This window comes from Trichomycterus rosablanca, chromosome 11 (genome assembly GCF_030014385.1).
Source record: "Trichomycterus rosablanca isolate fTriRos1 chromosome 11, fTriRos1.hap1, whole genome shotgun sequence".
NCBI lineage: Eukaryota > Metazoa > Chordata > Actinopteri > Siluriformes > Trichomycteridae > Trichomycterus > Trichomycterus rosablanca.
The window spans coordinates 24,257,255-24,283,373 of NC_085998.1; the positions used below are offsets into that span (position 1 = coordinate 24,257,255).

Consider the following 26,119-nt stretch of genomic DNA (forward strand, 5'->3'; position numbering starts at 1 on the left):
GCTGAAACATCAAATCACTTGGTATCCTCGGTGCAGAAATGTCTTTTTAGTGTGGTGAAAAGGAATGGCAACATTACAAAGTGGTAAATGCTTTACTGTCCCAACTTTTTTTAGAATGTGTTGCAGGTTTGAAATGCAGGAATGGATGTTTATTAATAACTTAAATGAAGTTGAGCAGATAAAACATGAAATATCTCAGGTTCATCCTGTCTGCAATGAAATAAAAGTTGAAGTAAATGTAAGAAACTCTGTGTTTTTTTATTATTTGCATTTTCTATGCTGTCCCAACTTTTTCTGATTTGGGGTTGTATTATGACATGTCCATTTCATTAAAACTATGTAAAGTTGGTAGGCTATGCACTCATGACTAGAAGACCCTGTCCAAAAAGAGGTCTGGAATTATTTATCTGAAATATTTTCATCCCAAGAAAAAAAGACATTGCCTGGATGGCAGCATATGTTTTTCTAAAATCCCAAATATACATTACTACAGCTGTAGTATCTTCATACATACAAAAGTCACCCATGCCACTAATGCACTTTGTTGGTCCTTTTTGTCTTTGGCATGGATACTTTTTATTCCTGAAAATAAGCTGAAAAATTTCGTGGACAAGATTATGTGGACTCATCTGACTACAGCACGTTTTCACTGTTTGAGTTGAACCTGGTAAATGGTGAACAACACAAATTATTTGCAATTTTGAACTAAGAAATGTTAATTTTAAACAATTCTTTTGTAAAGTTGTGAGCCACAAACAACCTTTGCTTTGAAGACAGCCTGGTGGATCCTTCTTTTGTACACTACCACAGTACCCTCAAATGTGACCGATTCACCTGGTAATTGTGAAACCTTTGAAAACTCACTTTTCATTCATATTTTGCCCAAGCTCGGCTTGATTCTGAGTATGTTAAAGGAATCGACTTCAATATTTGTTTATATTTACAAAATACAATCAAGTTGGTAAGAAGTTGGTTAAATAAAAGCTCCAGAGACTTAACAAATCAGATTCTTGTTTTATTGCATTTTACACATTTTAGCAAATTTCTAGAAATGTGATTTGTATGAGCAACTAACAATTTCTGCTAAAAATAATTTTGAATAGCATTAACCAACAATTTCATTATGAATTGCATTATAATGAAAAAAATATATATAAAAAAATATATAAAATATTTCATTTAGCATTTAAAAAATAACACATCCTTACCAATTACAAAAGAAGATATTTGCATATATCATACATCTACATATGTATTTAGTTAATATGATGTAGCCATTAGCAATATTGCAGTTAAAGTACAAGGCAAGGTGTTTGAAATTAGGTTTAATTTTTTTAAAACTATTAATTCAAACCAGTTACTGAATTGATTATGTCATCAAAGAAAGATATGTTACGCAGTTGTCCTCCAAACAATCAGATTATTACAGATAATAAAAAAGCTCGTACAAATAATGCATTTGGATGTGTGTTTCTACAAACTGAGAACTTGTTGCCTGCAGGACTAATCAGACCATTTTAACCTTTTCAAAACAAGCACAATATATACATGGTAGTTTTGTCAGCCAACACATTCCATGTGCTGTTGATTTTCAAGTTAAAGTTACCACATCCTCTAAATATGACTTCCATCAAACATTACTGCAGTTTCTTATTTGAATTTAACAAATAATAAAACATTATTTTAGCAATAAAATGACATTTTACTTATAAAGACTTCAGCTTGCAAGATCAGGGGTGTTCAAACTTTTACATGACATTGTTTTCATGTGTTATTTTTGAAGTTTTGATGTAACAGAATAATATGGAAAAGCCCACCCTCGTATGTTTTTATTTACAAATAACAATTGTGTAGTCCTCGCCAACTTTTGGAAACAAACAAATAACCTTGGATGAGAGCAGAAAATACAACAGAGTTTAACATGTAGTCATTTGTTTCCAAAAAATAAACCAACAAAACATTGTCTGACAAAAACATGCTGTCCTTTATCTTTAACTACTTGAGGTCGACATAACCACCCTCAACTTTGATGCTTTTTTAGGAGTTGGGCGTTGAAATGGAACTGGCCGACTCACAACAGAAAGACACGTGGGTATCTTATTTAATGGTTCTAGCAAAGAACCTTAAAAATTTGGGAACAACGAGCTGCTTTGGCACTGAACCACAAATAGAAAGAAATGCAGGCACTTTTATCTCCAAATTTTACCTTTACCAAGGTTTACCTTTGTTTATTGGCTTACTTTTTAAAACGTACATGTTGAAATCTGTTGTTGTCTGATTAGGCCCTGATGAATAAAGTCCTAGAATTGAGAAAGCGTGTAATTTCTTTTTCTCTTGGATGTATGTTGCTTTTAAGACAATGGAATTTTTGTATTTTACATTTGCTTAGTCCTGACAACTGAGATGGAGCAGGTCAAACAATTCTGTAGAACACATTCAAATAAGATTTTAGATAAGATAACATGATATCCTGATTAGCAGCAACTCAGATTAAATAACGCTTGGCCATGAATCTTAAAAAAGATTGCAGTGCCATGATGTGTGTATTTGGTCATTTATAGATCAGTCTCTGTTATGATGTACCAGAAATTAAGCACCAAATAGATACACGTGCAACAACAAAGACTGGTCCAAGTGAAAGTAAAAAATAAAAATAACATTACTATTTCCCATCTTCTCTCTTATTATTTATTCATTAGAGCGGCTGCATTTTAACCATGTATTTATCTATCAACACAAATGTGAAACTTTTATAAAGATGTGAATTTATTTCAGTCATTTTCATCATTTTCCTCAGGTTCATTAGTGCTAAATGAGAACTCTTTGGCTAAGCTAGAGCAGACATTTTCTGCTTTGCGACTGCTTGGTCGTCCAGCGTGAACAGCTTGGTGAGAAGGCTTTATGTTTTCAGTCACATGACACATGGTATGATGTAAAGCTTCTGGTTTACTCTGACTGAATTTCCAGGAAGCTATGAGAGGCCGACCTACATCTACCTCTCTCCGCTCACTCAGTCGCAGCTTTCTGTCTACGTTGGTGTAACGCAGATCTACCTGAATCACCAATGATCTCTGCAAAAAGTTGAAAATGTTTATTTTACAATGCAATTCTTTTCACCAGAACCCTAAATACTGACTTATAAATATGCTTAGCTATTTACTATCTTAATTATCTAAATTACACAGGGTGTTTAAATTCCCATTTAAAATGCAGTTATAATATACACTCAGCTTTTATCTACTGACAAAATGAATTAAAACAGTTTCTAATTTTCATAATTCTTTGTGAAGACCCTGAGTATACCTCTCCAAAAAAGAAAGAAACATCCTGTAATGTTCCACAATAAAAGTTTGTTTGTTTGTTTATTAGGATTTTAACGTCATGTTTTACACTTTGGTTACATTCATGACAGGAACGGTAGTTACTCATAACACAAAGTCCATCAGTTCACTAGGGCACATCGAGCATAGTCCCGGACAATTTAGTGTCTCCAATTCACCTCACTTGCATGTCTTTGGACTGTGGGAGGAAAACGGAGGAAAACGGAGCACCCAGAGGAAACCCACGTGGACACAGGGAGAACATGCAAACTCCACACAGAAAGGACCCGAACCACCCCATCTGGGGATTGAACCCAGGACCTTCTTGCTGTGAGATGACAGTGCTACCCACTTAGCCCTCCACAATAAAAGTAACAAATATTTTACAAATCCCATTTCCAGAAAAGTTGGGGCATTTAGTAAAATGCTATCATACTTTTTAACTGGAATAAGAAGAAAAGATTTTCAGTGTTTTCACTGACCAACTTTATTGTATTTTGTGCAAATAAACACATTTAGAATTTGATGCCTGCAGCACACTTTAAAATAGTAGGGACAAAGGCAAAATTTTTTTTTTTAAAGTGTGTTATGAAATATACTACAATAAGCAGGTAAATTGGTAACAAGTAAGGAAATCATAATTGTGTATAAATAGATTATCCACCAAAGACTTAGCCTTTACAAGCAATGATGGGTCGAGGCTCAGCACTTAAGCATAATGAAAGAACTGTCAGTCAGTTCAGAAAGAACATTTTAAATTGCAAAATTGCAAATAATTGCGGTTCTTCAAACATAACATTCAGGGACTCCAGAAAAATCTCAGTCTGTGTAGGGCAAGGCTGGAAACCACTGTTAATAGTTTGTGACCCTTGAACCCTTAGACAACGTTACATGAGAATCTGTCATGCTACTGTGCTTAATATAGCTACATGGGTTTGGGAGTACTTCAGAAAACCATTGTTACTTAACACAGTCTACCGCTGTATTAAGAAATATAACCTGAAACTCTATTATGCAAACAAAAAGCCATACGTCAATTCTATGCAGAAAATGTCACTGAGTTCTCTGGGCCCAACCTTATCTCAGGTGGACAGAAAAACAGTGAAAACCTGCTATGGTCAGGTGAGTCCACATTTCAGCTCATTTTCAGCTTCAGAGTTTTCCACTGTGAAGGTACCATTGATGTGGAACTTTCCATGGAAGTTCACTTTATTTCAGACAGATAATAGCAGTCCTTATTCTTCTGCACATGATACAACAGCAGGACTTTATAGACAATGTGAGCTAGACTGGCCTGCCTGCAGTCCAAATCTGTCTTCTATCGAAACTGTATATTAAGGCATAAAGAGGAGAATCAGAGAACGGCAACCACAGACTGTGGAGCAGCTGAAGTCTTGTACCAAGCACGAATGGAGAAAAATTCCACTTGCAAAACAGCAACAATTAGTGTCCTCATTTCCCAAACCTTAAAAAGGTCTCATTAATAGGAAACCTGATAAAAACACAGTGCTAAACGTGTCCCAGTCTCAATTTCTTTGGAGTGTGTTGCAGGCATCAAATTCTAAATGTGTTTATATTTACAAAATACAGTGATCAGTAAAAACATCAAATCTTTTGTACAAGTACAAATCTTTTCTTTGTACCCTTGTCAGTTAAATAAAGAGTAACAAATTATAGCTTCTTGTATTTACTGCATTTTACATAATGTCCCAACTTTTCTGGTAATAGTGAAATATGGCAAAAGTTTGTACAATTTAAAAAGATTTTTTGAAAATAGAACAGCATGTGCACCTCAAGTTTTTGAAGGCAGCACAGTCTTAGGCTGCAGTCTGGATTTTTAGCTTTGCTCAGCAATAGGGAATTCATCTCATCAGACTGATCAGGACCTGAGAAAATGTCATCCATCGGCTACAGACACAAATGGACAAAATACACCCACAAAATTATTAAAGGATCGGATTCTTTGAAAATATATTCGCAAACATTTTTATTTCACAATCTGTAAAAAAAAGTTAGCACTACGTCTATTTTTGTACATTGTTCATCAATATCTTAATTTATTGTACATTTATTGTACTTTTTATGATTTACTATTACTAGATATACTACTGTATATGCTAAAAAAAAAAACTCTGAAACATGTTAATAACATTTTAATTTAAACTTTTACTTTAAAGCTAAAATAACACTTTTAAAAACTTGTGTATCTACAACAGGTGTCACCAACCCGGTGAGGGCCCACGTGAGTCGCACGCAAGGCATGTTCTAAAATAGTGACTATAGAGCTCAGTCAAAAAATTTTATTTGTGTTGGTGATCTTTTTAAATAAATAACACTAGCATTGATGTAGATTTGAAAATGACAATAGTGAATATAAAATTTCAAGAACAAAAACGTTTGACAATTATATGAGCTTTGATCTTGTCTGGGTGCGGAGTTTTATATTGTGCACATAACGCTGAGACCAGCGCAGCTACGATGGGGAGCGAGATGCGGGTTTTACCCCGGAAAAATAATAATAAAAAAGCGAAAGAAAACGTAATATTTTCACAATGATTGGGAGGAATGTGGAGAAACACTTCAGTACGTCTTACAAAAACTTCCATGTACATCGCAGATTTTTTTTTTTTCAATCGTACATAACTGATCATTTGTACAAACATGATTTGTTCTAAAATGTTGCAAAAGAAGTGATAAGTACAAACGGGACATAATTTGAAGATGTGACTGTTAATGATTTTCTAAAAAATGCTACAGAAGTGATCATTTGTATTAAAAAAAAAAATAATAAAAAAAAAAAATAATAAAATAAAAAAAAATAATAATAATAATGTGATTTTGATCAAAATGCTACAGATGTGCTCATTCATACAAAACTGTCAAGAAAGATATTTACAAAAATGTGATAGCTCAAATATTGAAACATTTAGATTAATAGAGATAAAAAAATTTACATGTTGAAATATGTTTCCTACCATGGTAAATCGTTGAGGAATCATTAACATTAACATATGATCAGACAGTCTCTTCATGTACAGTGTATCACAAAAGTGAGTACACCCCTCACATTTCTGCAAATATTTTATTATATCTTTTCATGGGACAACACTATAGACATGAAACTTGGATATAACTTAGAGTAGTCAGTGTACAGCTTGTATAGCAGTGTAGATTTACTGTCTTCTGAAAATAACTCAACACACAGCCATTAATGTCTAAATGGCTGGCAACATAAGTGAGTACACCCCACAGTGAACATGTCCAAATTGTGCCCAAAGTGTCAATATTTTGTGTGACCAGCATTATTATCCAGCACTGCCTTAACCCTCCTGGGCATGGAATTCACCAGAGCTGCACAGGCTGCTACTGGAATCCTCTTCCACTCCTCCATGATGACATCACGGAGCTGGTGGATGTTAAGACACCTTGAACTCCTCCACCTTCCACTTGAGGATGCGCCACAGGTGCTCAATTGGGTTTAGTCCATCACCTTTACCTTCAGCTTCCTCAGCAAGGCAGTTGTCATCTTGGAGGTTGTGTTTGGGGTCGTTATCCTGTTGGAAAACTGCCATGAGGCCCAGTTTTCGAAGGGAGGGGATCATGCTCTGTTTCAGAATGTCACAGTACATGTTGGAATTCATGTTTCCCTCAATGAACTGCAGCTCCCCAGTGCCAGCAACACTCATGCAGCCCAAGACCATGATGCTACCACCACCATGCTTGACTGTAGGCAAGATACAGTTGTCTTGGTACTTCTCACCAGGGCGCCGCCACACATGCTGGACACCATCTGAGCCAAACAAGTTTATCTTGGTCTCGTCAGACCACAGGGCATTCCAGTAATCCATGTTCTTGGACTGCTTGTCTTCAGCAAACTGTTTGCGGGCTTTCTTGTGCGTCAGCTTCCTTCTGGGATGACGACCATGCAGACCGAGTTGATGCAGTGTGCGGCGTATGGTCTGAGCACTGACAGGATGACCTCCCACGTCTTCAACCTCTGCAGCAATGCTGGCAGCACTCATGTGTCTATTTTTTAAAGCCAACCTCTGGATATGACGCCGAACACATGGACTCAACTTCTTTGGTCGACCCTGGCGAAGCCTGTTCCGAGTGGAACCTGTCCTGGAAAACCGCTGTATGACCTTGGCCACCATGCTGTAGCTCAGTTTCAGGGTGTTAGCAATCTTCTTATAGCCCAGGCCATCTTTGTGGAGAGCAACAATTCTATTTCTCACATCCTCAGAGAGTTCTTTGCCATGAGGTGCCATGTTGAATATCCAGTGGCCAGTATGAGAGAATTGTACCCAAAACACCAAATTTAACAGCCCTGCTCCCCATTTACACCTGGGACCTTGACACATGACACCAGGGAGGGACAACGACACATTTGGGAACAATTTGGACATGTTCACTGTGGGGTGTACTCACTTATGTTGCCAGCCATTTAGACATTAATAGCTGTGTGTTGAGTTATTTTCAGAAGACAGTAAATCTACACTGCTATACAAGCTGTACACTGACTAATCTAAGTTATATCCAAGTTTCATGTCTATAGTGTTGTCCCATGAAAATATATAATGAAATATTTGCAGAAATGTGAGGGGTGTACTCACTTTTGTGATACACTGTATATGAATATTGATAATAATAATAATAATAATAATAATATCATTAAATCATTAGATCATTAAAGGTGAACTGTGCAACTTTATGTTATTCAGGAAGTTTGTATCAAACAAGCAGCCCTTCGTATTATTCAGTACCCTTGAAGTAGCTCTCGGTCTCGAAAAGGTTGGTGACCCCTGATCTACAATAATTCATCCACGCCCTTACATTCAAGTTAGTTAAAATTAATCTAATTTAAATTTGGCATTCACTAAAGATTAATTTCATTTAAGCAACTACATTTGAATTCTTACTTGCAACATTTAATATAATAACATAGTAAGAATTACTACAGAATTATACAATTTAATTATTGTTTAAAATCTAAGTGGATATAATGCATTTTGACAAAAGACAGTTGGCTTATGGCACAAACTGTCAAGCACATAAGGTTATTATTCATAACATACATGTCACTATGCCATCATCGCTTTGTAATGGTTGGCTGCACAGATGGGTCAGCTTTCTCCATTACCCTTTGTCTTGTGTCACTTGTAATGGGCTAGCCTGTGATAATCCAGCTGCAATCCAACTTAGTCCTGTCTTAACACTGCCTTCAATGTTGTCATGTGGGTGCCTTATCACATGTCCAGAGTAACATAACATATGGAACTTAATGTGGTTCACTAGCTCTTTTTCTGTTCTGGCCATCTTATAACCTTGCTTAGTAGTTATCATCTTCCTCTATGAGATTTTTTTTTTAATTAATGTCTTTCTTCCTACTTTTTCAGTGTCAAGGCTTCACATTAACTAACACCAGTAACTGTATGGAGCTTGACAACAGCACTGTAGAGGTCACATGGCTCATACCTGCTTTTGGCTGCAATGAGTCCTGCTCTGCAGCCTTGATGTAATAGTGCTGTCACTTTCTACAGCATAAGAAGTCTTGTAACAGTTAACTAAACTTTATACTTACCCAGGGAAACCTCACACCCCCATCCCAGTATGGAGAGAATAGAAGACTCACTAGTATACTGCGAAGCTCCACAGTGCAGTCCTGAGCTACTGGGCCAGTTTTCTTCACTGTGCCGAACACAAGCATAACATTGGAGAACAGAGCAGAAAAACTAAGCTCCACTTGGACCCCACATGAAAAATCCAGAAGCTTCCGGTCTGGTAGAACTAGAAGAGAAAAACCACTATTCAAATTAGATGGAAGTCTTTAATTTTTACTTAACAAATCAGAACTGATAGTGATATTATTCCACTATAAACAAGATCATCTCCTACAATGCCTTCAGTTTGTGACTGCAGTTAAAATGCAAGACTGTAGTATACACACACTATATGGCCCATGAGTTTAGGATCTAGTTTAGGTTCAAACCTTGACTAGTTTTTTTTATCCAGACACATATCCAGACATATCAAAAGAAACTCGGTTCACTTTGAATCTTTGAAGTTTTATAATAAACGTGCCCCCGTGCCTACTAGTTTGATGAGTTCGAGATGAGGAATTCCTAATCTCGGTCCTACTGAGCACTTTTAAGATAAATCAGAATGCTGATTGCTAGCCAGCATCAATTCCTTACAAATGCTCTTTTGACTAAGCGTATACAGGCACACTCCTGTGTGAAAGATTGGAGGCTGTTATAGCCACCATATAGTGTAATAATAAAGGTCATTCAGTGTACTGAAAAATATATATTATTTAGTTTTAACATATTAACTAGAAAGTTCCAAGTTCCAACAGGAGTTGTCCAAAAGTTAAAAAAGATGAATGAAGATGAAGGTATGTCATGTGATACATCAGTTTTTATTTGCTTAAAACTAACAGCCTCATTCATGAAACTCCATCCATAATGAGTCACATGCCACGATGGAGGCCTACACTATGTCGTGAGGAAGTGGTTTAACACTGTACAATATCTGACTTTGTGGCTGTGAACATCGCAACAGCCTTGCTTATCTCATTCGTTTGCTGTGTTTAAGCTTTATATTTACATATAAGCTTAATATTTAAGCTTTTTACATTTTTAATAATTTATCATCTTAGCATATGGAAATGTACATTTTATTTGAGCTTTAAAAGTTTTTTATTCATATTTCTAAAAAGTCAGAAGGCAAATGAACTGAAATCCTGACAATTACAGGCACTGTCAAGTAAAAAATTTGGAACTATGATGTAGTCAAAAGAGAGCCAATGACACCAAGTGTTAAAGAGAATGAGGTGCATGACATTGATATTTACATTATTCAATAACACAATCATCATCCCCCTTTTACACTGTGCTATTTCCTATTTTTTATAGAAAAAAACTCTAGGCATTTACCATTAGCCTGTTTCCAGCAGACATCTCGACGTCGGAGCTCTACAGTGTGCCCGGCTGTACCTACTGGATCAGTGAGGGCCCGTGGTTCCTTTAGTGTGTGTTTGATCTCTACAACCTGCCTGCCACGCACCAGCTGGTCTTTACCAAGATCTGGAATTTAACAAAAAGGTCAGGAAAAGGTCAGCTAGATCACCCTGTAGACATGGATTTTATACTTCATCAACAGAAGTTAGGACAGACATCAGATATCCTTAAGCAAGCAAAACAAAAAGTATTCAAAAAACTCAGAGTATTTTTGCTTTACTTAGACAATATCAAAACTAAAATGTCAAAAACTCATCTCCAGTCTGTAAGGAGTTAGGCTCCTTAAACCCCCCAAATGTATGCAGAATGTGGGAATGTTACTCTAAATTGACCATAGACATGCATTTACATTTTTGGCATTTAGCAGACGCTTTTATCCAAAGCAACTTACAGTATTGTGACAGTATATTGTCTAAGCAATTAAGGGTTAAGGGCCTTGCTCAAGAGCCCAACAGTGACAACCTGGCAGAGGTGGGGCTTGAACCAGCAACCTTTCAATTACTAGTCTAGTACCTTAACCACCAGACTACAACTGCCCTGTGTTTTATTATATTTAATCACATAGACTTCTCAAATATATCAGTGTGAGATTGAGTTTAATAAATAAGCCATGTACTAGGGGTTCAAAAACATGCTCTCTTGATATAAACTGCCTTGTGCTCCATTTGTTCGGGTGATGGTGGACCCATTGTGGCCGTGACCAGGATAACATGATTTTTAAAATGAATGAATAATTGTCCAATAGCTAGACATGAACTCTCAAGAAAAAAAAACACTGGAGAACCTGCCAGGTGATTTTGGATTAAAAGTGAGGGAGGAGAAAAGACTCGTTAGCACAGAAACACAGTCAATCTATGCTCCATGAAGTTGGAGTCACAGTCAACAACAAGCTCTCTTGATATAAACTGCCTTGTGCTCCATTTGTTCGGGTGATGGTGGACCCATTGTGGCCGTGACCAGGATAACATGATTTTTAAAATGAATGAATAATTGTCCAATAGCTAGACATGAACTCTCAAGAAAAAAAAACACTGGAGAACCTGCCAGGTGATTTTGGATTAAAAGTGAGGGAGGAGAAAAGACTCGTTAGCACAGAAACACAGTCAATCTATGCTCCATGAAGTTGGAGTCACAGTCAACAACAAGTCAACAACATGGTCAACAACAAGTGGCTGGGTCGTAAACTGCAGACAAATGTACAAAATACTATGTTTAATTAGTGCACTTTGAATGGTATAGTTACACACCATGTAGCACACAGGATGTCATTTGGGATAAAGCCAGAATATTAACAATACACAATGTCTGCATGAATAAATATGCTTTACACAAGTGAGGACAAAGAGAGGACAAGTGAGGACAAAGACAGGAGAGTTCAATTAGATAATAATAAGGCCATAATAAGGCCAATTGGCAACATTATCATTTATTTAATATATTTAATTAGATAAGTATATTTAGCCACATAGATTTCTTAAATATTTTTAGTATGAGATTGAGATTAATAATTACAAATAATTTCTAATAATCTTGTATAAAAGCACCACATGCTAGTTCATTCAACAGGCAAGTCATGCCATGTACTGGGGGTTTAAAAATCTGCAAAAAGGCTAAAGTAGTAACAATACACAGGTTCACATTTTAGTTCTCAGCTGCCAAGAACTTGTGTTAAATGTCTAAAATATTTAAGTATTCAAAAAAAGAGAAAGCTGTTGGTCACTGGCTAACAGGAGCTGCATGTTGTGCCCTCTATAAAGTGACTTAAACTCATCACAGAGCCATTAAAGCTGCGACTCAGTGTGTTGAGCCAAGAAGGATCACAAGTGCAGTAGCAGCAAGGTAGAAAGTGTGCTCTAAGCAACAGGCTCATCAGGGAAACATTAGGGGTGGGTGGGGGATCCTTCTTAGGTTTCACACCACCTGAGCAAAGCGCCTGTGAAAATTCCTGAAGAATGAAGTCACATGCTAATGCAGAAACTGCTCACGAAGGCAACAGGGAGACACATCAAACAACCAGACAAGTGTTGCACCCTGTTCCAAAGGGCCAAACTTAACTTCACTATTGCAGTAACAGGATTCAGCTACATGAGTTTGCTGACATATTCTTTAGTATTGCTTTAATACAAAGTATTCTAATCATGACAGACTTTTTCTTTACATTTGAGTTTAAGTTTTTTCTTATTTGTATGAAATGAAAAACACATTTCATACAAATAAGTACCTGTCCAGGGGTGTGACATAGGGCTGGGCGATACTGCAAAAAAATTAAATCTCGATTATTTTCAAATTTATTACTGATTCTCGATTCCGATTGTGATTTTTTTGTTTGCTCTTGTATAATGCAACTGAAAAAAAAAGACTCAAATTACTTTTTTTTGCATTTTAATTTAAAAGTATGCAGAAGTGCAAAAATAGTAACAGCACCACCTATAATTATCCTTTACACAAACTTTATAACAATAATGATATAACTATAATTAACAATAATTAACAATAATTAAAACAAAATAACCTCCTTACATTAAGAAAAGTGCAAAGACACAAAAAGTTCATTACAGGTTTCTTTAAAGGAACACAAGCCTATCTACTGTTTTCACCAATTAAGTGAGTCTGTATCAGTATCTATTAGGGCTGCACGATATTGGAAAAAACTGACATTGCGATATTATTTTTTCCTGCGATTATATTGCGATATTAAAAAAATGCAGGAATTTTCACCACATTATTAATAATATTAATAATGCATGTATCTTACTCTAAATAAGGGGTTCATCTGTGAAAAAGGGTGGTGCCTACAAGGGATACAAAAGATTATGACAAGCTACATCTTTGTACTCGGTTGAAACTGAGCATTAAACTAAGAAAGCTTCAATATCACATGAGGGAATTAACAGGATTGACAAAATTGGTCATTTAATATTTTATTTCACAATCAAAACCTCTTCAAGTAGTAAACATAATAAAAAAAAAAACTATACAAACAAAAGAGCAGCTATACACCTGTTCCAAATCCGAGATTTCTTAGTTACTTAGATGCCTTAGTTACTAAGCACAATGCTGAGGCGGAACGAGTAAGACTCGAAAGCGTCCTTAGTGAAGAAGGCAATCCCAGAATACACTGCGGCATCTCTTCTCTCAAACGTAAATAAAGAATTATTAATTTTTAACGAGTGTTTTTCTTTGCAAGTTTGGGCTTGTCAGCAAATGTAACAGTTTTCTGTACACGAATCGAGATGTTAAATTGACATGTTAGCGCCGTCCCACCTCATTCCATTGGTTTTAATGGCAAGATGCTAAATGCTAAATGCTAAACCCGATGGAATCGGGCGCGTTCCAATAACCTGCCTTCTAAGTCATTGACTTATTAGGATCCTCTCTACTGTGGCAGCTGCCTATGTAGGTAGTACAGCAAGACAGCTCACTAGGTTGTTGAACACACTGGTAGATGTGTCATGGAAAATGAGAACGATGTAAATTTTCGTTTTGTGTCAAGCAGCAAAAAAGTTTTAGCATGACGGATTTGATTTAATTTGCATTAAGTAACATCGCACGTCCTGCGATGTGACTATCGCGCATGCACACATCGCGATGTCGATGCTGAAACGAAATATCGTGCAGCCCTAGTATCTATGCTAGGGGACATCAAGTAAGCAGTCAGCTCAGCTTTGATTTTGTCCTCTCGTGAGGGGTGGATGGGGGTGGCACCGTCCACTTCTAACAACATGGACTACAATTCCCATGCTCCCACGGACTCTCACGTGACTATCACATGTCCCCGGTCAGCCAATCCTGATCGGTCCTCACGCTCCGGAGTTTTGATTCAGTTCAGCTGTGTTCAATTCCATGTTCAATTCGTTTGTCTGTCTCGTTGTAAAGTATTGTCGTCAATGTTTGCGTGCCTTATTTCTAAATCTAGCCGTTACCCTGTATGACCCTTGTCTTCCGTTTACTGTTTTTGCCTGCGCCCTTTGGTCTGTTTATCCTTTGATTTTGGGCTCTGCCTGATTTTGTACACTGTTTTTGCCTTTTTGATATTAAACTTTCCTTGATATATATTCCACAAGCATCTGGTCACTTTCTGCCTCGTTACATGTTGGTATTTTAATTAAAATATAAGGTTTGTAAATTTGTACAATCGCGACTGTCACATTCTAACATCATGTGAAAACGTTCATTCGAATTAATTGTGAAAATCACCCAGCACTAGCGTGACATTACGAGATTTTTTTACTTCTAAAACTAAAGCAATTCATTTAACCCACTGGAGTTAATTTGATTAGTCTCGCTGACCATGCAGACATGCACATTTAATGTTATCCAGTTCAGTCTGAAAAAAGGACCGTTGGCTAGCAAAACTTAAAAATAGGGCTAACAGTGAAGATAAATCAGTGACAAAAACAATGACTGCTGTTGGTGTTTGTGTCTTTAAGAAAGGCGTATAGTGGGAGATGCTCTGTTCACAGTATGGCTATAAGAGGAGTCGATTCGTATGAAGCGAAGCGTGTGCACGTTCTGAGTTTATCTCCTCATTCAGCTCCCCGTTTTTACTGTTATTAATGAATGCTGCCGTTTTAAATAAACACCTGCTACTACAGAACACCTTGTGTGACTCGCTTTGCTTACAGGTGGGAGCCTTAATTAAACTGGCTGTTACCACAGAGTGGTAGCCAAGTCAGACTCGTTCTGCCCGTGGAGCTAAAAGTTAGCTCCCCTGAGTTTTCTGTCAGTCAAACCAGAGTATCCTGAACCAGCGAACTTAGCAATTGATGTACTTTTGCCTCTATTTGGCTCTGTGAGGTAACGTTTTCTGATCTCATCTACATCAAAAGCAAGTTACACTTACTATTTACGACTAGTTGTAAATGAAATTAAACCACGAATTTCTATAATGTGTTCGCAGAATAGGCTCAGCCGTCACATTGAATAGGATCAGGCTGTATTATATTTTTAATGTAAATATTTCAATTTCCGCATGCTACACGAATGAAAAAAGTTAAATCGCTAAACACAAACCTTACATTTTAACATTTCACAGCAAATTGCACATTTCACGGGACACAGCTCATTTCATGGTCCGTATGGACGCAATTTTCATGGCCGTAAATTGGGTAGGGCCCTAATTTTTAATAAATAACACATTTTATGCATGTTTTACTCATAATATTACTATTTTTTTATTTTTATTAGTAGCAGTTTAACAAAGTAACAGGCCTTTACGGGACACAACTCACCCTCAGAGACCTGCTCCAAGATATGGGTAACCTTCAGTGGCTGTAGGATGTGTTTGTTAAGGTATTTAGTAAAAATTCCAGTGCTTCTACCTCCATCCTGAACCTCAAAAGCCTCAGCATCCTCAGTCCTGTAAACAACAAAAAGCATGGTATAATATTGAAAAAACTGTTTTAGAAATAGTAATAAAAAAGAGAGAAATAATTATACTCACGTAGCATATCCATAAACGGTATTGCCCACAGGTGCAACTGGCTTTATCTCAGAAGCTGGACCCCTCTGTTTGTACCTTTAATCATATCATTTAAAAATAAAAAGTACATGAAAAAACTTTTCATTAACGGCAACCCTGTCATTACAAGCAAAGTCCTATAAGGCCAAAACTGGGTCCTCATTTAAAAAGATGTGCATAGAGTACTTTATTTGAGGTTAATTGCTGTTATTACTGTTGGAGTCCAAGAGCCCCAGAAATGACTTTGTACCCCATTCCAGACTGTTGCTTGCCAAGTCTTACATTATGGCATAGTGTGTGACCAAGATGTGTAAAAAGTGCAACCTAATGCTGTACAATGTGTTATGACTACACATGTATATTGATACATTTGTGTACATATTAATTAGGGCTGTCGAAGTTAACGCGATAATAACGCATTAACGCGATTTCAATTTAACGCGATTAAAAATAATAGTGCCGTTAACGCAAATTCTAGTTAATGTTGAGACTTGACTGGTAGAACTACAACGCTCGGTTACATTATGTTAACATTATGTTAAAACAAACGTTTTAATGTCGGACTTGCCATTGTTTTTCATTTGCGGTTTGTTAACATAATGTAACCGAGCGTTGTAGTGATGCACTTATAAAGAAATAAATACACGCTATATTCACAAGTTGTCGGGAGCAGAACACTTTTATTTTAACTTATTCTGTTAAGGTACCAAATACCGGAAAGCTGAGTCAAGCACGTTAGTCCATGAACTATGGAAGCCCCAAAGGGTCAAAACACACTCACTTCGTGTAGAAACGTCCATCAAACCATTGTCACAATACAACCACAGAAAAGTCTGTTACAATAACTACGCCTTATCCCACCTAAAGCACCGCTGATCTACAATGTTTGCTGATGGAGAAATTCTAACCTACAATCTGACATTTACTGCCTAGTATGTGAGTGAATAAAACTCCCTTACAGTTTTCTCTTGTCCCAGCAGTTTTTAACATCAGTACATTTAGCATAAAATGTGTTCACCATTTTAATTGTAACATTTCACATAAAAATCCTTGTTTTCTATAACATTTACACAGATTTTTTTTTAATGCGATTAATCGCGATTAACTATATGAAATTCTGAGATTAATCGCGATTAAAAATTTTAATCGTTTGACAGCCCTAATATTAATATATGCAGTCCCATTCAGCTCCTGCAGCTGCAGTTCACTATCAGCATCTTTGTCTTGTTGACATCAATTATAGAACTTAAATCAAGCCTGGCTGTGTTTTTTAGCCAATATAGCTAAACAATTTAATAATAAATGTAAAATTACTTCAACTAATCATTAACAAAAAAACTCAACATAGTCACTTATACAAAATTGACATAAGAAGTCCTCAATAATTTGAGCATTTATTACCACATAGATGCATATAACTCAAAACAATTCACACATACATTTCAACGTGAGAACATTTTGCTTTTGTACGTAATAAAACCTCATTTGTATGTTGTATAAAGGAGTCTCCAAATGCTGCATATTTAAGTCCCTAGATGCTGCATAAATGATATATTAAACTACATATTCACTTGTCTGTAAACAAATAGCCATTAGTAATTCTAAGCCTGTTTACACCATCTTATCAGTCCTCTATCTGGATTGCATTCTTATAAAATTTACACTATTTAAATAACCCAATTTACAACTGAATTGACTACAAAAATGTGCAAATCAGCTGATGAAAAAATTGTTTCACTGTGTTTTAGTTATGCACAATGTTATGCATAAAGATGACTGGTTTAAAAACGCTATGGAAAAAATCCCAGTTTTAAAGCAACAGTGATGACAACTGGGGTACTCAGATAAGTCCTGGAATAATAAAATAACTCCCAAGCAAAACCTATATGTGATATCTGATTTCAATGCAAGAGTAAGAGAAGATGCTGAAGAAAGTGAAGTCCTTGGGAAATATGTTCATGTTGCGAGAAATTATAAGGGTCAGACACTGGTGGATTTCTAGTTACCAACACACTAGCCAGACTGTGGCTGCAAATAAAGGATGTCATACTGAAAGCTGCTAATGAAACAGTACAGAACTGCAAAAAATGCAAAAACCTGTTTTCTAATGACACCTTTGAGTGGATTTCTCTGAATGATCATACAGCAGGCAACAAATATAAAGCAATTTAACAAGACTATGGCTGCTTTCACCTGATACACAGCAACTTTGCGCTTGATATACCATTGTTCTCCTATGGAAAAAGGCGGTGTCCCTTACCTTGCTGCTGTGCTACCTAAAGCGTCACACATCTTGTTTTTGGATTTATTGGTTTGCCACTCAGATTTTACAGCTTGCCACTGTGCTCAAAGTTCTACACAGTTTTCTGCAGACCATTTTAAAGTGTCACCAGTTAAACAAGTTGTTCATATAACACACTGCGACTAGTGAACTGCTAGTTTAGACTAGGTTTGCACTGTAGATAGCAAATCCAAGTTTACTAATCATGGAAACTCATGCAGAGGCTTAGTAGCTCTTTAATAAGATCTAATTGGCCCTTTCATTGAAGAAACAATAAAGAAAAAAAAAAAAACTTTCTAACTTTTTTTTAATATACATTTCATATAAATCTGCATGTGAATACACAGTCAACAGTCACAGTCAATATTTTCAGTACTGTACCTCCTACACAATATGCGCTAGGGCTGCACGATATTTCGTTTCAGCATCGACATCGCGATGTGTGCATGCGCGATAGTCACATCGCAGGACGTGCGATGTTACTTAATGCAAATTAAATCAAATCCGTCATGCTAAAACTTTTTTGCTGCTTGACACAAAACGAAAATTTACATCGTTCTCATTTTCCATGACACATCTACCAGTGTGTTCAACAACCTAGTGAGCTGTCTTGCTGTACTACCTACATAGGCAGCTGCCACAGTAGAGAGGATCCTAATAAGTCAATGACTTAGAAGGCAGGTTATTGGAACGCGCCCGATTCCATCGGGTTTCGCGTTTAGCATTTAGCATCTTGCCATTAAAACCAATGGAATGAGGTGGGACGGCGCTAACATGTCAATTTAACATCTCGATTCGTGTACAGAAAACTGTTACATTTGCTGACAAGCCCAAACTTGCAAAGAAAAACACTCGTTAAAAATTAATAATTCTTTATTTACGTTTGAGAGAAGAGATGCCGCAGTGTATTCTGGGATTAACTTCATCACTAAGGACGCTTTCGAGTCTAACTCGTTCTGCCTCAGCATTGTGCTTAGTAACTAAGGCATCTAAGTAACTAAGAAATCTCGGATTTGGAACAGGTGTATGTATAGCTGCTTTTTAATTTTTTTAATTAATGTTTACTACTTGAAGAGGTTTTGATTGTGAAATAAAATATTAAATTTTGTTAATCCTGTTAATTCCCTCATGTAATATTGAAGCTTTCTTAGTTTAATGCTCAGTTTCAACCGAGTACAAAGATGTAGCTTGTCATAATCCCTTGTAGGCACCACCCTTTTTCACAGATGAGCCCCTTATTTAGAGTAAGATACATGCATTATTAATATTATTAATAATGTGGTGAAAATTCCTGCATTTTTTTAATATCGCAATACAATCGCAGGAAAAAAAAATATTGCAATGTCAGTTTTTTCCAATATCGTGCAGCCCTAATATGCGCCCACCTTTACAGTGAACAAAGCCTAAAGCGCTTATCAAGTCAAAGCTGTCCAAGTCATGCAAACACTTTTTCCTTAGGATGTTCCCATATTTCATGATAATACAAGGGTTCTTCAAAAGGTTTCCTCACTTTTTAAAACTCTATTTATTAACAATTTCAAAAACAAATAACATCACTTTTCTACAGTCACCTTTCAATGCATTTTCCCAGCGTCATACCAACTTCCTAATGCTATGAGCTTCCTAATGCTATCCTAATCACATGAAAATCTTCTTCCCCTTATAGCTTCTTTGAGCGGTTCAAAAAGGTGGAAATCAGATGGCGCTAAATCCAGACTATAAGCTCTCTTAGACACAACCAATTACTACTCCTCACCATTTCCAACGAAAATATAAAAGTGCAGAAACTTTTTGAAGATCCCTCATACTATAAGTATTCCAGCGTGGTTTGTCAATGACCTCTCATGGTCTAAACACAATAAAACTTATAGAAAGTTCGCTAAAAGTACTGTAAAATAAATGTCCTTCAAATGTTCCTTCAGGATTTGTACGACAGCATTTCATAAAACAAGCATCTTCTCTTTTGGGGAAAAAGTACTGCTCTTTTTCTTTTGCATACTTATGTTATTATATTATGTTATTATGCTACATGTTAGGCTTCTAATGTACACCACATATAAGAGTTTAAACGTACCATTTTCTGCAGGTGTCCAGCAGAATGACATTAAGCAATGCTCGTCTTTCCTGCATGTTTCGCATGACCCTCTGGACACAAACACAATTTTTTGTTTGATAGGGTCGTGGAGCGTCGATGGCCACTAGATAGTTCCTGCCCATGTGTTCATATCCATGACCGGCATAGTAAAACACAGCTAAAATGTAAAAAGAAATGAAAAGAGAAAACACCAGTGAATAGCTGAACACTGTGGCAGCCATTAGCTGTTAAATGCTCTTGAAGAACATCAATATACTCTGTGCAAAACACAAACTGCATATTCATTCACAGTATCCATACAGTCCATGGCATATTTTCAAGTATTAAAAAATATATTTTCCTCATCCAATACTTAAGCAGTATAAAAATATTATTTTCAAGTATTAATATCACTTTTAACTGCCTACAATTGGACTGTTTTTAATGTTTTTATTAAACAAGGAGCATTCAAGAATAAGCTTAACGTGTCAGCTGAGTCCTAACCATGTGACTAAAACTTCTGCTTTTCACTTCCTTCATTACAAATTGTATATTACCTAGCAAACATTCCTTTTTATCTTTTGTATGAATAAAAAATAGGAAGTAATGACTAAGCGACTGTAATGACTTTTACCACGACTATAAATCTTTTGGCTTCAAACAGAATGTATTTTTCCCACATTTCCGGTTCAGCACACTTTCACACTTGATTTATACAACCAAATTCAAATACTTCAAATAAAAAACCAAAATATTGCCAAAGCAATATTACTGTAGAGCAGCCATAACAAGCAACTGTAAGCAACTTACCATAGACTCCACAGTTCAGAAGTTCTAGGTACTTGTCAATTGCTGTCTGCATCTCCTGAAGTGTAAGGTCCAGCAGGGACACAACACGAAAACCAAGCTGCTGCAGCAGGTTTGCCAGTTCATGGACATCCATAATTGGAGCCATTAACCGCGGATGATTGGTGTAGTTTAGGTTTCCAATTAGCAGCGCCACTTTATCTGTTGCTGAACAAATAATTATTGGAAGTTAGATCCAGCATTGTAAAAAAACTAATTCATTTGTACATTAGCAATATCAGAACTAAGTTATTGAACAGATAAATATGTTATCATGCAGGGTTATAGAAATTTTACTGGGCTTTAAGACATGCTATCCAACCTAAATAATTCATGACTCATGATTGATCTAGTGATTACTGTTAGTTTAGTTTTCTGTGTCTTTTAAATATGTTTTACTTCATACAAAAAAGAACATTTGCTGACATACCTGTGAGTCTGGGTACAGCAAGCTTATCAGGGGTTGCTTTGGAACAAGAAAAAGGTATGAATTAGTAAAATGGAGCTTAAAAATCTAGTTAGAGTAAAGCTCAACCCTCACATCTATTTTATGTTTACAGTGGAAGGAAACTAGCAGCCCTGATTGTGGTTCCATGATGTTACAAATAAAGGTCAAAAACGAGAAGCTCTGAGAAAAGCAGTTTCATGTTAGCTCCCTTTGTGTCCAGGACACATCATGAAAGTTTAACGTATTGAAGAAATGGGGAAAGTACCTTGTAGATAGAAGTGGAAATCCCCACTTCATGGAAGATCAATAAAACCAATTTCAGGTGCTAGCTACCAAGTAATTAAGAGTATCTAATTAAAATTAAGAACTTCATTATGGCTGCTACTAGTAACATATTATAAAAGTCCTATGTATGTATAATATGTAATTAAACAAACTTTGAAAATGCTCAAGATATGAAGTGTCAACTCTTACCAATCTCAACCTCTGCTGCTTCTGACCATCTTTCCTCCAGCACATTGGAAACAGCACAGAGGTATGAGCCAGCATTGTCTGCATTTGCACTTGTTATCTAGTAAAAAAAGGTTATATATTACCCTGAACAGTGTTTAGTGGGCTTGATTATGATTTCAAATCATAGAAAATACATGTGGTGGCTCTATGGCAATTGTAAATAACATGATAAATAAATAAAAAACACTTCACATTTTGTCAACTCTCATATTACCTTAAGTGTTTCTGCCTTTTCTTCTGGTAAGAGGTGGCCATTGTGGTACCACTGGTACTGTGGGGAAGGCATGCTGATAGCTACGCATTTTAGTGTAAATGTGTCCCCACACTTTACAGTCTGATGTAATTGGGGATGAATCACAATATACGGCTCTCCTCTCCATTCTACTGGGACACATACTAGTATCCAAAGAAAAAATATGATGAATGTAAATTGTGCATGCTTTCACTTTCACATCAAGCAAGCTAAGTAAAATGCAAGAATATGTCTAAAGAGCACAGTTCATTGATAAAATTCAAATAAATAATTAAGGAAACATGCAAAAGGTATGACAAGAACAGCAGTGGTCTACCACACAAATTGTACTACATCAAATCATTTGAGGTTACTCCAAAACAAAACATTTATGCATTCTGCATTTATTCACCCATATCTGTTTTTAAATAAAAAGATGTAAACAACCTTGGCTGCAGCCTATTAAAAGAACATATTTATCTGTAAATGTGTCGGAGGCCCCCTCCGAAAATTTTTATTATTATAATAATAAATTTATTATTATTATTAAAAAATTATTGCACGCCGCGTGCAATAATTGTGGCTCTCCTAAGATTAGAGGATAGCAGCAGTAAATGCCAAAATACATATCAGGTAATTGGATTCGACTAGACCAGGGGTGCACAACATACGGCCCGCGGGCCAGATCCGGCCCGGCAAAACTCTCGATCCGGCCCGCCAAATGAAGTGCTGATGCATTTTTAAATAAATTATACGGTCACTTTAAATTCACCGGGTAATTCCATGAAATTGCGACTGAAAAGTAAATGATGTAAATACAAGTTACTTCAGCTGTACCATGTGTTTGTCCAAACCAAGTACGAGTAAACAAAGAAAAGTGGATCTCGAGCATATAAAATTTAACCCTGAATGGACATACAGGTATTTTCTCATGTCTGCTGTGCTTGCGACCACATTAATCAGTTGGTGTCAGACCAACACATTTCTTGTAAGTACCTGATTTTATGTAACTGTATTTAGTGCTATGCGATTTTCACGATTAATTCTGTTGGTTAGAATGAACGTTTTCACATGATGTTAGAATGTGACAATCGCGATTGTTTACATACTTTATATTTTAATTAAAATACCAATATGTCACGAGGCAGAAACTGACCAGACGCTCGCGGAATATAAATCAGGGAAAGTTTAATATTAAAAGGGCAAAAACAGTGTACAAAACCCTGCAGAGTCCAAAACCAGAGGATAAACAGACAGGCAGGAAACGGAAGACAACAAGGATTATACACGGTAATGGTTAGATTTAGAAATAAGGAGACAAACACGATCGACAAAACTTCACAACGAGACTAAAACAGAAGAGTTTAATAAGATTCATGGAACCGAACACAGCTGAATTGATTCAAAACTCCGGTGAGCGCGATCAGGATTGGCTGACCGGGGACATGTGGTAGTCACGTGACAGTCCAAATTCATGTGGACAGATCTGTAAAAATGAAATGTGTGGCCCTCTGGTTTAGGTGTTTATGTGAAATCGGCCCTTGGTAAAAAGAAGTTGTGCACCCCTGGACTAGACTAAGAAAAAATTGAAGGAAAATGCATGAAAAGAACAGAAAATAAAAAACATGTAATCTGGCCAGGGGGTGCCCAAAGCTTTATCATGCAACTGCACAAAATACATTAATGTCCAGTAAAAGTAAATTTTATTTGTCATTTTATGGACTTGTACAGCCATAGCCCTAAAGCAACTGAAGCAAAGTCCTTAATAGTGAAATACAAAAGATACAGAGAAATAAAGACGATGTGTGCGTACCTGCTATGTTCAAGACCTTCACTTTGACCCACTCTGAGAACACACATGTGCCGTACAAGTCGCTCACTCTGCAAATGTAAATCTCTGATCTTTGAAGAAACACATGGAGGTTGGGTTTTTTGCCATCTGCCAGCTACAGCAAAACATACAATGTTAATCCATCAGCTTAAAATGTTGAGCAATGCTTTATTATGTTTGCTTTTAAAAATGTGTGATTTGGTAAGCAAATAATGAGATTTACACTGTACAAACCTCTTCGTCTTGACCATTAAACCACTGGTACCTTAAAGGGCCTGTGCCTACTGCACAAACGCTTAGTGTCACTGGATAGTTTTGTGGAACACACACAGATACAGGCTGCTGTACAATGACAACTTCTGAAAATTAAAAGGAAAATATAGGAATAGAAAAAATATAGGTCAGGTCATGTCATTTAGTCACATCAACTTAATATAATGTAAAATCTACTGAAAAATATAAAGGTTTTTGTGGTTTATAATATGTGTGCGTCACTATGAAGTGTAGTTTGGTATTAAAGCACTACTCTGCAGTATGTGTGCATGTCATGTAATAACATCTTTAAATAAAGAGCGCATTACAGCCATTTTACGAGCAAGTAAAGGACCTTAGTGGCAGCTTAGCGATTAAGATAGTGGACTAGTAATCGGAAGGTCACTGGTACAAAATGTGCCAGGTTGTCACTGTTGAGGCCTTAAGTAAGGTGTTTATGCAAAAAGATATTGTAGATTGTCATGCCATGTATTTATTAAAATTGTAAAAAAAAAAAATACAATTTGTGAACAAATGAATATCAAGTAATTGACTCAATCAAAATGTGTACTAGTTTTACATTGCATAGGTGCATAAAATAGGGTAACTTACTGCTGAATTAAAGTAAGTAAAGGGGTGTTGCTGTTTTGAAAGCACAAGAATTCCTAATGCTAGAGTGTAACAACTGTTACAAATATTTTATAATGTGTGCTGTTCCTGGTTTTGAAATGTAAGTAAAGTGTTTGCTTTTCATTAATATATACACACTAGTGTTACTTCTGGTTTGAGGTGTAACTGAGGTGTCACTGTCATTTTAATATAATGTTAAGTTTCAGTTTGAGTAAAGGTAAATAATAAGTAAGTAAAGTAAGTAAAAATACTGACCGGTTCTTGTGACTGCAGGACCTGTGAGAGTTTGTAAAGACCTTGAGCACAGTGGTGACGCTCTGTCTGGACAGTAAGCCATTATGGCATCTTTATGTGCTGTAAAACATAAAATCAAAATCTTTACTGAATACAAAGTATAACCAATTGCCTGACAGCATTTGCTTGATTTTCTATAGCCTTATTTCACCAGTGCTTAAACAGATTTTTAGTTTAAATCCTTTCATACAAGTCCTGATTAATTTGTGCTCCAGAACTTCCCATAAAGCAGCAATTACTCTATACTCTTTATACTCTTGTCAGTTACTCCCAGTTACTCCATATTAAGCTTCTTTTAATGCGGTGTTTTCATTTTGTGTCCACTACCTTTTACATTTACGCTCTCTTATACAAACGTGAAAGATAATCAAAGCTTATAAACGTAATAAGAAATACTTAATATTTAATGCCTTAACAATATAAATATCTTTAGTCATACATGCTATCAATACGAAAACTTTACCATAATATTAACATATGGACGTGACAAACTGATTAACTACCCACCTCACTAATGTCTAAAGAACCGACGAAGCTTTCTCTCGACAGTCGGGGTTTTCGAGGTAAAACATGAGGGTGACTGAATAAAACAAATCAGACATTAACACATCTATTTCCTGGAACAAGTTCCTCCCACTACCAAATGTCTGGACTATTTGAGCCCATACATCGCGCTTAAGTTGCGTTCATTCCGCCGAAAATACCGTAATTACGGTGTTAGCGCATTAACAATCACAGACGTAATTATTACTAGAAAACTCAATACTTTTTTTTACAAAACATTTACTGGTTGAGAAAGTGTCAGTAAAAAGTAATAACGGCTCTGATGTGGATTTAGCACATTTTTGCAGATTTTAATAAACTACACATGCAGACATTGTTTTGGAAACAGACTTTATTTTTATTGTTCATTATTAA

General features: G+C 36.3%; 1 protein-coding gene across 1 annotated transcript; it reads right to left on the reverse strand.

Annotated features, from left to right (window-relative positions):
* Positions 1 to 1,271: 1,271 nt before the first annotated feature.
* malt3 (MALT paracaspase 3) lies at positions 1,272 to 25,776 on the reverse strand. Its single transcript, XM_063004565.1, has 15 exons — positions 25,709 to 25,776; positions 25,163 to 25,261; positions 24,260 to 24,384; positions 24,008 to 24,140; positions 22,177 to 22,358; positions 21,924 to 22,020; positions 21,432 to 21,467; positions 20,966 to 21,169; positions 20,156 to 20,333; positions 15,783 to 15,857; positions 15,571 to 15,698; positions 10,256 to 10,405; positions 8,953 to 9,107; positions 5,112 to 5,228; positions 1,272 to 3,071 (listed from the first exon to the last, which is right to left on the reverse strand). Exons 2-15 carry the CDS (start codon positions 25,242 to 25,244, stop codon positions 2,772 to 2,774), a joined length of 1,962 nt encoding a protein of 653 aa, XP_062860635.1. The 5' UTR covers positions 25,245 to 25,261; positions 25,709 to 25,776; the 3' UTR covers positions 1,272 to 2,771.
* Positions 25,777 to 26,119: the final 343 nt, after the last annotated feature.